This window comes from Phyllostomus hastatus, unplaced genomic scaffold, assembly GCF_019186645.2.
Source record: "Phyllostomus hastatus isolate PE091 unplaced genomic scaffold, TTU_PhHast_1.1 phas_contig_210, whole genome shotgun sequence".
NCBI classification, from domain to species: Eukaryota; Metazoa; Chordata; class Mammalia; order Chiroptera; family Phyllostomidae; genus Phyllostomus; species Phyllostomus hastatus.
In genome coordinates, this window is record NW_025333737.1 from 12,740,587 (window position 1) to 12,756,096 (window position 15,510).

General features: G+C 49.0%; 1 protein-coding gene across 1 annotated transcript in view; it reads left to right on the forward strand.

Annotated features, from left to right (window-relative positions):
- Positions 1-15,510, forward strand: part of PRKCA (protein kinase C alpha) — a 356,477-nt gene that overhangs the window by 274,682 nt on the left and 66,285 nt on the right. The window contains exons 6-8 of the mRNA XM_045837292.1: positions 6,166-6,322; positions 7,376-7,510; positions 7,746-7,842. Coding sequence (XP_045693248.1) covers positions 6,166-6,322; positions 7,376-7,510; positions 7,746-7,842 — 389 coding nt within the window. The remainder of the gene's footprint in view (positions 1-6,165; positions 6,323-7,375; positions 7,511-7,745; positions 7,843-15,510) is intronic.

A 15,510-nucleotide genomic window follows, 5' to 3' on the forward strand; every position in this document is an offset into this window, starting at 1 on the left:
ATTCCAGATCATTTTCATTTCTCATCACCCCAAAGAGAGACCCCTCGATGGTGGACTGAATAATGACCACCGCAAAACATTGACCCTGGTCCCTAGGATCTGTAAACGCGACCTTATGTGAACAGCGGGAGGTGTGTCCCAGGCTCTCGGCTGAGGCAGGATGCCCCTCAGGGGGTCGTGCCATGGAGGAGGGGCTGGCCTTGGTTTGGCAGAGGACGAACATCTGGTGAGCCCAGACCCTGCCCCGCGCCATTCTTTCCACTCCCACGTGGAGCTGGAGAGTGCTGTTCTGACGGAAAACACACAGCCCCCGCCAGCAGGCTTCTCACGGCTGCGCACGGCGGGTATTTTCAGCATTCTTGTGGGGGAAACGAGCACACTTTGGAATCGTTTGGGATACAGTCATGCAGTTTTGTGGGATGTCATCTCTGGTTTCGATATTTGTTTTGTGATCTGAGGCATCTTGACGTTCAGTGTGAGTTTGCCCAGCCCACTTTACACCCAGGGCAGCCCCCCTTGTCTCTCTGTGCTGTCCATGCACCGTTCATCCTCCAGTCAGTGTCTCCCACAAAGGGGTGAGAGGGACACAGAGGGCGCACTCCAAGCACCATTCCTGAGTGTGAAGGGGCAGCACCTTCCCTGGGGGCCCCTTTGGTGTTGTGGCCACTGGGTGCTCTTGGGCCCGGTGTCTTGGGGACATGGTGGTCTCACTGGAGTCAGGCACTAACCCGTCTGTTCTCTGGCAGATGTCAGCGTGTGCCAGAGGCCCAGCTAGAGAGATCACTGAGTGACCAAAACACCCCAGTATGCTAAGTGGATCTTAGATATGCTCCCCAAGATCTGCACTCACATCTTTACGTCATGTGCTTAGCTGACTGTGTTGATGGCACCCAAGCAGAAATGTGGTTGTATATACACTTCGCCTTCCTTGCCACCGGGCCCCGCAGCACAGCTCGCCCCAGGGGTGTGTTCCCTTCACCTGGGCCTCTTCTGCCATCCCCCTCCAGTGGAGGGGCGAGTGCTCTCTCCCCTTCCTCCCACTTCTCTCAGACAAACACCCTCTTCCCCTCCTAGCCAAGGTCAACTTTACTGCCTAGTACAAGACTTGTTCAAACCATTTTTATCCAAAAACAAGCACAAAGCTGGGTTTTATGCAATCACAGGCTAACCACAGTTTGGCTACCTGGTACCTTTGTGTAGTGAACAGGTAATAACACCTCTCCCTGCATCCGAAGGCCTCCATCTGCCAATGGGCTTGGGAATAGCACCTCTCTCTTATTGTAAAGAACTTAAAACAGAACCTGCCCTGGAGTAATCTCTCCAGGAATGCTGAAGAGATTGACATCTCTACCATCACCGCCATCGCCACCATGTTCTTTCGCTCCCTGGAGCATCAGGTACCTGGCCATGACCCTCCTGGATCAGATCAGCCTTGCTCCGTGGACAAGTGAGAGATCACACGCACACACCCGTCTCTGCCTTCTCGCTGAAGGCACACTCCTAGGAATATTGCCCATCGAGTTTCTCCAACATTGCAGTTATATTTGAATGTGACTGTATTTTTATGAGAAATTAACACGAGTCCAAAGTTTTTTGAAAGAAGGTGTTACGGTTGTCTAACAGTTACCAAAATTAATTCCCTGGCTTTGCTCAAAGGCGTGGTCACGGCGCTGGGCAGCCTCCACCACTCTGTTCCCTGACAGTAAGTGACCGCAGGTCCTTTCCACGCAGACACTGGAGCCCGGCCCGTGGTCTGCACTAGCGGACCTCCCAGCATTTTTGCTTTATTTTTTTTGGTGTTGGTAACTTCAAACAGAGAAGAGTTTGTGTGTTTTTTCTGTAGGGTCAGGAAACATAAGTTTTGCTTCTGCACGAGGCGGGGTAGCATTTTAGAATCTTGTTTACTCCTGCTGTTGCTGTTGAACAAGGAGGGTGGTGGGAGGGGTCACCGGGTCAGCACGCACTGACGAATCCTGACTTTTGCAGCAAGCCCCCATTTTGAGCCTTTGTCCTTTTTGGCTTTCAACAGAAACCACGAACAAAGGTGCTCTTAGAGGAAGGAAAAAGGCACAAAAAATAGAGCATTCTTGTCTAAAACAAAACAGATTGTTGGAAGGGCCGTGCTGTCCTCAAATTCGGAGGCACTTGATTTTTACGCGTCACCAAACAACGTCCGCTGCAGGCGCACTCCGCGATGGGCGGGGTCACTGTGGGTCATCGCGGGCAGATGCCTCCACAGGCAAAGGGGTCTCAGCTGCATCCTCAGCAGAGCTTTCCGTTTGTGTGTGGTGCACGAGTCTCTCAGCACCTCCCAGTTCTCCGTGCCCAGCCAGAGTGCCCTGCGGCAGCCTCAGAGTGAGGCTCAAAGCCCCCGGTGTTGGGTCAGACACAGGGTGGGTTCGTCGGTGTTGGCCTTGACCCAGCTTTTATGTTAGGGGGTGATCTCACAGGTGTTTAGCATCATTTATGCTAGGGACATTCTCTGGGTCATGAGACCACCTGGGCCATTCTGAATGGATCAAGGATTGCACTGATTTTTTTTAATGTTTTTAATCCCAAGCTCTTTTGGAACAACGAAAAGCTGCCTGTTGAGCTCCATCCTAACCCTGAGGTCTCAAAATTCCAGTGCTATATGAACTGCCCTTAAACGTACTAGGTTTCTGTAGCCTGAGGAATCGGCCCTGCCTCCTGGCCCAGACAGGAGACTGGGCGATGGCGGAGGTGGTGGTGATAACAGCGATGATGATAAAGATGGCAAACTCGCACTGACATCACGGGCAGTAATAACAGCAGGTGCTTCTGTAACCCTTGGTTTGCTCCAGGTCCTCTTCTAAATGCTCTGTGTGTGCTAACTCATTTAGTCTTCCCAACAGCCCTATGAGCACTATTGTTGTTCCTGTTTTACAGATAAACAAACTGAGAAGTGGGGTAACTTGTCCAACATCATACAGCTAATAAGTGGTAGAGCAGGGATTTGAACCCAGCTTCTAGCCACCACGCCGCCCTGAGAAGCCAGCCACCGTCTGATGGGCCCTCAGATGCACACTAGGCAGGCACTCGCTGGCACGTCTTCGTGGGTCTAGCCTGCCTCTCCCCAAGAAAGCACAGCAGTCCCTGCTTCCTGCCCGCCTGCCTCCTGCCTGCATCCTCATCTCCACTTTTCCTCATCAGGCATGCCCCTGGCAAGGATCCCTGGCTTCCTCCTAAATGTCAGTGGTTCCGTTTACCACAGGGCAGCTTTAATCCCGATTCCCCGGCCTGGCAAAGCTGTGCAGCCGTCTGAGCCCGTGACAAGACAGCCCCTGTGCCTAAACGCTCTCGGAACTCGCACGTTCTGGGCAGCCTTGCCACCTCAGTCAGGCGTCTCCCAGCACCACTGGGGCGTTTCTCAGTCTTCCTGATCTTGTATGAATGGATTTTGTCCAGAAACGATATCTTGCACTCTCAGGGAGTTAAATAACCTTTCAACCCAGGCTGGTTTTCCTCACTGCTGGGCTTGATAGCTGGGCTTCCAAACAGGCACCTCAAGCCAACAGATGGTGAGATAGCCCATGTTCTGTATTTCTGTTAAAGTTCTGGAATCAGAGCAGACTTGCATTCTGAAACAGCAAACTCCACAGCCCAGACATATTTGTTCCTCTAGCATATGTGTGCCCACTGAGGCGGCGGCGGAATGGCTGATGAGATGCAAAGGGCAAGCACTCTCACCTCCTGCCTTCCTGCCCACACGCCCTCCCAGTGGGGCTCAGCCCCCGAGCACAGACCCCGGGGGCAGTGAGGGTGCCGCAGCCCAAGGGAGAGAGGCTGGCGTGTCCTCTGCTGCGGCATCTAGAGACCTCTGCCCTCAGAACTCGGGTTGGCACAACAGAGCTTTACCCTCCCCTCCCCAAAGAGCGTCCTTCCCACTAGTTCATTTATCAAAGCGTGGTATTTTTTCTCTCTTAATTCTGTGGGTCAAAGCAGCTTGGTTCTCACAGAAAATGAGAGACAAGAAATGAACCATGGGCCCCGTGCCGGGTCTGTTCTCGGACCTGCTGGCTCTCCGAGACCGAAACACCCCACACCTTTACTGTCTCGGAATTGGCATCCCCCACCTGGCCCCCAAAGTACTTTCCCTGTGTGCACCGGGGCCACCGATGGGCTATGACTATTGGTCGTACTTGAGATGATTTTAAAAAGTATTAAATTACATGGTAAGAAAGATTTCCCATTTCAATTTTCTTTCAATCTAGAAAAAGACTCTGCGGGGCTGGAATATTCTTAATACTCTCCGTCTTGTTAATTCCCTTTTTGTAACAACTGAGAGCAGGCCTCAGGCTGCTGTATCAGCTGGAATTAAGGAACACTGTTGGGTTGTCACTGTATTTATTTTTATGGTTACTTTCCATTCATGGCAGACAATCCTGGTTTTCCATGTACCATAGTGATCCGTTTTGAGTGATCGGTTTTTAAATGCTGCATGTTCAAAAGTGAGTAGATTGGACTGAGTCCTCAGATGATGCCATTGATGCCCATCCCAGGGCCACACTTTGGGAATGACGGCCAGGTGCATTGAGTGACTTCACATAATACTCAGCTGGGAAGCTTTCTCGATGCGAACGGCTGGGCCCCAGCCCAGACCAGTTAAATCAGACTCCCAGGTGCCGGCAGGGGGCTGGAGCACACATCCGTCAGAACTCACTAAAGCATCCCGGGCGTTTCCGGTGCTCAGCAGGGGTGGAGGTGCACTGCCTTGGGGTACCCAGTCCCAGCGACACCTACGGGGTCAGCGTCTGAGTCCACACTGCCATCGCACTTTTTCTTCCTTCTCTCTCCTGCCTCTGGCCCTTTTCCTCATCCACTTCCTCACTCCTTTGCTCTTCTCTCCCCCAGCTTCCCTCTCCCAGCTTCCTGCACCTGCTCCCGTTAGTGGCACCCTCTGACACTGCTGCTTTGGGTAAGGCATTACTGGCACCTTGCCGTTGCAGCCACGTCAGAAAATTTCTGCATTGCATTGTTCTCCCGGCGTTTGCTTGCCAGTCCATAAGCTGTCGGTCCAGTTTCTGCACATCCCTTCGGGTTGTGTTCTCTGCCAGGAACTTGTATTGACAACAACGATCATGATCATTACCCGGCTCTATGTGTGCCTGTCACATTGTTCCAAGTACTTTGTATGCACGAACCTACATCACCAGAATCCAAACACAGGCAGCCTGGCCCCAGAGCCCGCATTCGGAGCAAATGAGACCCCACGTGCTCTGCCCCTCATCCCGATTCAGGTATTCCGGCATGCTGTTCTCCATGCAATAAGAAATTGAAATTTGGACCCACCACTTATTTCGATAATGTTTGGAATTGATAACTTCTTTAAATTTTTAGCTTAAATGCTAATGTCTATGTTGGAAGCCCACAGTTTTAAACCCTGTTGAGATGTTAACTCATCACCCTTCAGAAGAGATCCGCCTCAGACAATCTGTGTGTGTGCTGGCTGTCGGCACCGTAAGTTAAAGATGATAGAGCTGCACCCACAGTTATTCTGCCGCCAGCACAACTCTGGGCAGCCTCGGTGGTCCTTGTGAGCTCACCCGGGATGCAGCCTCAGCGTCAGACATTCGGGGCTTTTTCTGCAGTTGGAAAGAATCCGATTCTCCTCCCAGTGCTTAATTGAAGAGAGACCTTTGGCTCATTTCCATTCCTGTGGGGAGCTTTATTATGCTCCCATTTTTAATCTTTGTGATACTTGGGTTGCTGTTTCAGGAGACTAGTCTTTTTCTGCATTGCATTAAAAACCTTCTGCCTGAGTTGAGGAGAATGCTCGGGCAGCCAGGTCCCCTGGAGACCTTCTCCCTCACCGGAGATTTTGCAACTGTGGGTAGTGGGGGTGAGTGTGGAACACAGTGCCCCGGGCACAGTGGGCACTCACGTTGAGGAATTGTTTGTTCCCTCCTCCACTTTCCAGGCACGTTGTACATAATTCCGTTGAATTCTCCCAGCAGTCCTGTGCCGCTAGAACTATGCCCTGGTTCATCTGTCTGGACGGAGCGGTCGGAGGCTTCTGGTCCTCACCTCCTCTCCCCGTGAACACCACCTTGATATGCCTCCCATTCAACCCAGTGCTGACAACTGGGCGATGCAGTCAGTTCTCCTTTTTGTAACATTTAATCTTTCTTCCTTCTCTCTTCACAGTGCAAGATGCAAAAAATCTAATCCCCATGGATCCAAATGGACTTTCAGACCCTTATGTGAAGCTGAAACTTATTCCTGATCCCAAGAACGAGAGCAAACAAAAAACCAAAACTATCCGCTCCACACTAAACCCCCAGTGGAACGAGTCCTTCACGTTGTAAGTGTTGTCCTCTCTTCTCGAGCCAGTGCCCTCCCTACCCACCACAGAACTGCCTGCGTCGTGGTTAGTGATCCGAGGTGGGCTTGTCACAACTGCCTCTGCACATCACTTTGTTCCTGAGACTTCCTCAGACGACCACTAGGGAGACAGCTGCTGTCACTCCCGTTTGATGGACAGCAACCTGGTTTGTCAAGAAGTACATGCTGCCGGCCCCAAATTATTATCAATACCTACTCTGCACAGAAAGATTCTCTTACATTACAGATGATATAGAAACACCTCTTGCTGAACTTAGGATCTTGTGAGGGTTAAGGGATGATGTAAGACAAGGATCTGAATGACAACTTTTAAGAAATGGAATAAGTGAATAACACAGACACTGCTGTTGCCACTGAAGTGGGAAGATCCTTACCTGTAAGCAGGGAAGACTTCTTGGAGGAGGTGGCATTTAAAGCAGGACTTGAAGGAATACAGGACTTCAGAGACAGAGCTGGTAGACAGGAAAGAAGGAAGGTGGTTACTGGGAGGAAGGAATGGCTTGAATAAGTCAGGGGTAGGAAGGTGCTGACTGCGGCTGCACACGAACCATGGTGCTCTTTGCAGACTGCCGCACAGGGAGCCGTCTATCTGTGAACAGCCAGGAAAGGAGCTCTCGACCGTGTAGGAGAGAGGCTAGCAAGCCTGCCTGTGTAAAGGGCCGGACAGTAAATGTTTCAGGCTTTATAGGCAGACAGTGTCTGTTACAGGTACACAATTCTGCTGTTCTGGAGTCAAAGCAGCCGTAGACGATATGTATGGCTATGGCCATGTCCCAGTAAAACTTTATTTACAAAAACAAGCAGTGAGCCGGATTTGGCCCATGGGTCACAGTTTGCCAACCCCTAGACTAGAGCACTGGTCACCTGGAGGCTGGTACTTTGTTGGCAATGGGGAGTCACAGGAAGAGCATTGAATATACTTTTCATTTTTTAACTGCAAGCTCACATTATGGGCATGGGGTGTCTCCCAGGAAACCATGGTCAGTGTAACGGCGTATGTGTTTGTTTGCAGCAAATTAAAACCTTCAGATAAAGACCGACGACTGTCCATAGAGATCTGGGACTGGGATCGGACAACGAGGAACGACTTCATGGGATCCCTCTCCTTCGGCGTCTCAGAGCTCATGAAGATGCCGGCCTGCGGGTGGTAAGGAAGCCCGGGTGCCTGTGTCCGCGGCAGCCGAGGGCCGGTCGTCTCAGGGCGTTAGAGCAGTGAGAGGTGTGGGAACTGGCTGGTTTGAGTCTAAAATGACCGTCAAGTGTGTGGTCATCTGGCAGTCGTTTCCCTGCGGGACGCATTTCAGAAACAGCTGGGCTAGAGGCTGCAGGAGGCGTGTCACCGGGCCTGGGGCCTTCACGCTTCTCTCCCCCGTCTCCAAAAGGTACAAGCTGCTCAACCAAGAAGAAGGCGAGTACTACAACGTGCCCATTCCGGAAGGGGACGATGAAGGAAACATGGAGCTCAGGCAGAAATTCGAGGTAAGGACACCCCGGAAGTCACTGGGACCCCTTTCCTGGAGAAAGCTTAATAACTTCAGACAGAGCCAGACTTCTGAGGTCACCCTGCTGAAAGGAAAAAAGGAGTTTCGGTGTTGACCTTTCTTTTTATTTAAAATAAAAAAATGTTGCCTAGTCACCTTCCTTTGCTAGCGGTTGACATGCTGGGTCATTCTCATTTAGGGAATAGAAGCGTCCCAGAGAAGGCCATGGTTGATGTCTGTGTAAGAAATTTGCCTGCACTTCCTGGGGAAATGGGCGGGGTTCTGAGCGCAATGCTTTCTTTAGAAGGAAGAGCTCTGCTCCTTCCCTGGATGAAACACGCCCATGGCTGGGCCCTTCAGGGACAGGGCCTGCTCAGCAGGGTCGTGCGACATCTAGCCTCCCGGGTGGTTCTTTCCCTGTCCAGCTCTGTCTCCCAGAAAGAGCTCACTAAATGTGGGTTTCAAATCCTCCCCCAGAAATCAGAGTCATGCAGTCTGAAGAAAGGAAAACATAAAAATAAAACACCCGAGCTTTTACAGCTCTGCCACTGTGTCAGTATTCGTCTGACAATAACATGGAAAAAATTTCAAATTTATCATTGGTTTGAAAATCTTGGCCAACAGAACATGCAGTGAATGAAGCTCTTAGGAGCCACGAAAAGGCCCTGGATGGTTGGAAATGATCTTGCTCCGTAATGCATTGTCCCACTAGAGCGGTTCATCTGCCTGAGAGACAAAACAAACCAGAACCTTAACCGCCATCTTCATGAACAGGGTGTCTGTGGTCCTTTAGCCTGCTCCCTGTTTGTCTTTAAACAAAGCACAAGTGGTCTCTGAATCACAAACATAAAATACATGTTTGTTCATTTGTTCAATAGTGTTCCATAAATAAATAAAGTCAACAGTCCCTCCTGCATGGGCGGTAGCTGTGGGCCCTGCTTCAGGTCTCTTTGGAAATGATGCAGGAAGCTATTGAGACGTGAGCTCGCGATAACCCCTGTGCGGGTCAGCAGTTTCCCAGGACCTCCCGTAGCTGCTGTGGACATCAGGGCTGCTGTCCTCGCTCTGCCAGCGATGAGGTGCCCGGCCAGAGTCAGAAAAGAGGCTTCTGTAGAGGCGGCCTGAGGGTGGGTTAGCCCTTGCTCAGCAAACTTTCTGTACAGGCTCACGCGATAAATATTTCAGGCTTTGCAGGCCTGAGGTTTAAAGTAGTTGCAAATTAGGAATCTCACTGCAGCTGTTCAGCTCTGCCTATGTAGCATGAAAGCAACCACGGGCAATATGGAAGCAAATGGATGAGGCTGTGTTCCAATAAAACTTTATTTACAAAAGCCGACAGCAGACCTGCTTGGCTCGTGGGCCATGGTCTACCAACCCCTAGCTCAGCCCACAGACTCCAGAGTCAAATCCTGGCTCCTGCCATTAATGTTAACATCTGACCTCCCTATACATGTTTTCTCTGCGAACGGGGACAGTTAGCAGGATTGACTTAATGGTAGTGTTTTAAATATTCAATTAAGTAGTCAGTAGGGAAGTCCTGAAAGCAAACATATACATGTATTGGCTCTTATCATCATCATCATCATCAATATGTTTCATTGCAGAAACTGGGTTAAAGGTTTGCTTTGTTTGTTTTTTGTTTTTACTTTCCAAAGCTTCTCTAAAAAAATGTTTTTTTCATGTTGAAAGATGCTCTAAGAAGTGGGCATGGTCCACGCCCTGTAGTCCAGCCACATTACGAAATAGAGGCGTGTTAGTGAGAGCATCGCCACCGTTCATAACACTGTTTGGGGGGAATATAGCCCCCTGTGCATTTAGATGGGTTTCTGGAACACAGTGTGTTTGTGAATTGGGAACTTGGTGTATCTGGCAATGAATGGGTCAGATAATCGCTGGACAAATCGGGTTTAAGTGGTTATCGGGAGTCACTAGTCTCCTGCTGAGCCAGCATCCGCACCGAAGGAACACCGTGTGAGGACGGTAGCGGCTATAGGTTAACAACAAATGGCACGGTTTAGCACTGATTTTATTCACATGAAAGCTCAGGACTTCTGTTATGTCCATGCTGCCGTTTTGATCTTTTACAAAACCTGGGATCTGGACCATTCGCCTCTGGAGCTATGCCTAGGGAGCTAGGTGTGATGCTCCGCTTCCTGGTTGGAAGAAAGGGGATCTTCTGGCCACGTCTTGTCCTTGTTTCAAATATTTCCAGAGGATCTTACTGTCATCTGTCCATTTCCATGGTTGTCGGTGAGCTTGAGCATGTTTGTGTTGTGTTTGACAGTCAGGTGATGCTTCCCCTGAGCTGTTTGGACCACATCTACCCCAGACTTGGGGTTGTCCCAGAGAGAAGACGATGGGAGGAGGCTTGGGGGAGGAGGAAGGTGAGGCCAGCGACAGGATGACTCTCTGTCCCCTCCTCTGGAGCCCAGCCACTTCCTTCCCAGGCCCTGTTCCCGCCTCTGTCCCCTTCTGCTCTGATGCAAAGCCTCCCCCTGGGCTCGGCCCCTCGGCCCTACCTCGACTTTAACCAAGACCTTCTCCCCGATCCTGCTTCCCATAGACTCTATAGGAATCAAGCCACAAGGGCTGGTGGCCCTGGCCCTGGTCTCCTCAGGCCAACAGCACCTGGGCATTAGTTCAGGGGTTGTTTCTCCCTTCCTCAATTTTTATATTTCTGTGTTCAACAAAATAAAACCTAAATTCCCTCATTTTACTCCAGATCCCAATCACTGCTTCTGATTTTTACTTTGATGACTCTGTTAGCTATAAATGGACTCTAAACGAACTCACTTCCTCCTGTGGGGTTGCTCATCTCCGCCACATGTTGTTAACAGTTATTGGAGATTCTGACGCAGGAGTCAGGCCTTTCCTTAAATGAGGTCATGCCATTCTGTTTCACTGATGGTCAAGGCTTTTCATTGTTGTCACCGTTTGTTTCTGATCACTCATAAAATAGAACAAGTAAGCTAAAAGCATGTGAGCCCTTTTCTGTTCTTACCATTAACTGTCACGCTTGCCTGCTACCGTTGCTTCACTCCAGGGTGTTAAAACCTAATGTTGCCTTGGCTGGCGTAGCTCAGTGGATTGAGTGTGGGCTGCGAACCAAAGCATCTCAGGTTCGATTCCCAGTCAGGACACATGCCTGGGTCACAGGTCACAATCCCCAGCAACCACACATTGATGTTTCTCTCTCTCTCTCTCTCTCTCTCTCTCTCTCTCCCTCCCTTCCCTCTCTAAAAAAAATAAATAAAATCTTTTTAAAAAACCCTAATGTTAAAAAACGTTAAAGATAAACAGATGTTAAAGAGCAACACAGACACATCTGTAGCTGCAAGGCTACACACTTTGTATCTGCCACGGAATCGTCACGTTGTCAGAAAACATAAAGTAACATTTCGTGGAGGCGCTGGCAAATGATGTGTCACAAATCACTCTTTGGGGCATCAGGATTCAAGAAAGTGAGATGAGTTTATTCAAACTGCAGTGTCGCTTGAAACGTGCGTGAGCTGTCTATAGGGAAGTACAGGCACACCTGGGAGATACTGCGGGTTCAATGCCAGACCCCGCCACAACACCAGCTGTAGTCTTTTTGCCGACGGCGGGTCTTCCTGCCTTCAATTTGGAAAATATGCAACATCTGTGAAGCGCAGTGAACCACGGTGTGCCTGTACCTTCTGAGTTCTATCGAGAGAGAAGTGTACGATCAAGTGTGAAGTACGGCGACTGCTCTTGGAGCGTAGTCTTGACGACTCCTGCCTTGCCACCCCTTCCCGGGAGCAGGGGTGGAGCGTCGGTGGGGACAGTGACCTGACGGACGCAGCAATGATGATGGGGAGCAGCAGTGAGTGCGGGCTGAGTTCTGGGCAGTTTCCATGCCTAGCGCTCATGCCACTTTCATTGGGGAAGTGCTGCTGCACCTGGCGAAGGGCCCCTGGAGCCAGTGCCGCTGGGGTTCGAGTCCTGGCTTACCCACCTCCAGCTGCATGAACCTGAGCCAGTCACTCAGTGCTGCACTGTGGTGGTCTGGAAGGGCTGTGCAATTTGGAATATCAGCCGTAGGTTCACACCCAGGCTCTACAACTTACTAGCTGGTGAGCTTGGGTAAGATTCTTCTTTTTAAGACTTGGATAAAGTATATTTATAAGTGCAAAAGAGATGCTACCGAGAGGTATTTTAGAACCCTGTTTGGCGTGTTAGAAATTTTGTCTAAGAATCATTCCTGAGAACGGACCCTGGGTCAGTTGTCCCAACATCCACAGCTTTCTGGAGCCTGAAGCTTAATTCAGATTCTTCTGTCTCGATGGTGCTTTCAGCTGTCGGGCTCCCCAGTTTGGTTCTGCTTCGACTCGGTCTCCTGTGTCCCAGGGCACGCGGGAGGGGCTTCACAGTTGTTTGAACTGGGACTCACCTGACTGGCAGCTTCGGCCCGCCCAAAAGACCGGCCCGCCACCCTCAGCTTGGTGCTGGCCTTTGAGCCACCTGTGCCATGCCCCAGAACCCCAAGTCGACCCCTCACACTGAGTCTCATCCTTTCTCTCATTAACTGTCATCAGCCTTTGCACCTGACGGCACGCCCAGCCCTTCTCTTCAGGTGGGGGAGGGAAGCCAGAAGTCTGCCCATTGGCTCGGCCGGCCTGGGGGAGCCCAGCCTGTCCACCTCTCGGGGCTCCACTACATAGCCAGCCAAATAATCACATGATGCTGAATCCCCAAGAGTGAATAGGCCTCATTTTCTCTTACTTTGAAAACCCTCAGGGGCCGCACTCTCTAGGTCAGGAGCCGCTGGCCCCACGTGCCTGTGTAGCACGTGAAGGTGGCCAGTCCGAGCTGAAACACGCCACAGGTATCAAATTCACACGGGCTTCCACGACTCAGTAAGGAAAAGAGTGTAAAATGTCCTGTTTGTGATACCTTTTACATTGGCAGTGTACTGAAAAATATTTTTGATATATTGAATAAAATATATATTTAATAAATCTATTCATATCGGTAAATATATTAATAATACTAAATATTGATATTTCATAAAGATTAAATATCTACCTAATGATATTTAATGCATAGTAACTATTGGCATTAGTAGATATATTAAATGTTTGTTGATATTTAATAAATATTAACTATTAATGAATATTAAATAAAAACTAACAAATCTATTAGTAACTATGTCACTAATTTATTAAAATCTAATAAATATAGAATATTAGTGAATACAATATAAATATCGATATGAAATAATATATTAAATAGATTGAGTTAGTATTTAATACACATTATATTAGTACTAAGCCTAATATTATTAAACATAGCATTAAACAAATCATTGTTGAAATTAACTTTACCTGTTTGGTATATATTTAACGAGGTTATTGAAAAATGGGAAATTGCATGTGTAGCTCACATTGCATTTCCACTAGACCGAGCTGGTGTCAGCCCTTCCACCCAGCAAGAAAAGTAGTTTGCTGTGGGGGTGAGGGGGCGCTGAAATGTAAAGCCCATGACTTTCTAATGTATCTTTGCTGGGCCTACAAATCATTTGTCTACAAGAAACCTGGACTTCAGAAAGTAGAATCCCTCTGGCTTCTCAGCCTGTTCCTAGGCCTAAGGAGTCGGGTTTTGCATGGCCGAGTAACCGTGTTAGAGACAAGGATGTGACGCCGCTGGGATGAGGCTCGAGCTGCCTATTCGCTAACAGCACACACTTCAGTCACAGCCCGGAAGTCCCAGCACAACCCACTGTGTGCCCGGGAAGCTGCGCGCAGAGGGGGTCCGCGGCAGTGGAGACGCAGAGCGCGCATCTGCCCCCCCTCCAGTCGGACATCCGGGACTCCCATACACGTGTCCCCCAAGGGCTGTGGGCCCATGAGCTGTGTTCGTTGTAACAGGCATTTCAGAAATAGGTGACACGAACCTTTTATGGCTGAAATGTTTTATCGGAAAGACTTGTTTGAATAGATTCTACAGACTATCCATTGGTCAGACTCTAAAACTGGATTATCAACAACTTCCGTCAAAATAATGTGATGTCTGTGACTTTGCAGTCTTTGCATTTGTCACCATTCAGAACCACGTGAGGGCCTCAGCACAAAGAAACCACAGTAGAATCCATGATGATGATGGCCCATTAGCCTGAGCTGCTTTGCAGGGCTGGTGATGCAGGTCTGGGATCTACTAGAGGGACCTCCCTGGAGCCTGCAGCTGCCCGAAGATCACATAGATAGCTCCTTTTATTTATTCTGGGGGTACATTTTGAGATTATTCCTACTGCTGATTAACAAACTAGTATGACCCAATTACTATTACAGTTAAGGTGTTTAAATAATGTACATGACACGCTGTTGCAGGGTTCTATGTGAAAAGGGCAAGCATGCACTTTTCCCTTTATCATTATTGAAATTGGATTTTCCAAAAGCTTCCTTCCACTGTCTTTGAAAACTTTATCTAATTTAGAAGGCTCCTATCTTGATGGGAGGAAAATAGTTCACTGGAGACCCGCAGATAAATTGAAGCTATTTGTTGATTTGATCAGGTCTGCTACTGTTACTATGGAAACTGAGTACTTTCCAATGACTTTTGGACACTAAACAGAAAATGTGTATTCCCACTATGGAGTCCACCTTTTTTTCCTCTTTCTCTCTCTCTCAATAGCTTTAATCACTCACTTCTGAACTGTGTGATGGTGGGGGGGACCTGTAAGTGTGCATCTTTGTACTTCAGTTCTGTCTTGGAAGCAAAATCTTTTTTTAAAGATTTTGAGCAGAGTAATCTTTTATTTATTTAAATATTTATTTATTTTTGGAGGGGAAAAGAGGGAGAAAGAGACGGAGAGAACATCAATGTAAGAGAGAAACATTGATCGGTTTCCTCTTGCATGCACCATAACCGGGGATCGAACCGGCGACCCTCACCGTGTGAGAAGACACCTAACCAACTGAGCCACAATGGCCAGGGCCAGATACAACATCTTAAACTGAAACAGGACAAGGTTTAGTGTTGGACATCATTTCACTCACGCCTTACATCCTTGTCAGCTGAGGCTGATACTGCCACTTGGCCGAGCAAACTCAAAGGCGGGCTCTGAGAGCACCTGCAGTTTCGATGAGCCTGTGAGGGAGGGCGAGTGCGCTCTGCCACAGCACGGGCGGTGTGTTTTCTGTTCAGCTTATCTTAGGAAAATGGCTTTGTTGAGAAACAAACAAAAAAGGTTGCATATTCCAGTTGTCTGTTTCTTCCTCGTGAATTCCTGAAATGACATAAAAAGCTTTGAGTTTATAGCTACGGGGGTGGCCGTGTGGGTAGATGTTGGGCAAGCCTAATATTAAATGTTAGAAGCAGCTGGCCCTGGTACTCATGGGGGATTAGCATGTGCCAAGGATGCTTCTCTCCGTGGGGAAGGAATTAAAAGGAAGGAAGGTAGAGCCAATGTCTATTGTCACTAACACAAGCCAACCGGGTGCTGACCCAGGTCTTTATGGCTCTATCTTATGCAGCTAAGAAAAAGTTACAGCCCCTAAAAGAGAAAAGCCTAGAATAAGGTTATACCATACAGAATGAGGTGTGCTAGCTTTCCCCAGGAGTTTGTCCTATAAAGCGTTCGGACTGGGGTTCTCTAGAGAGGTCAGTCCCAAGATTCTGAACCCCCTGGGTATTTTGCAAAAGGAAG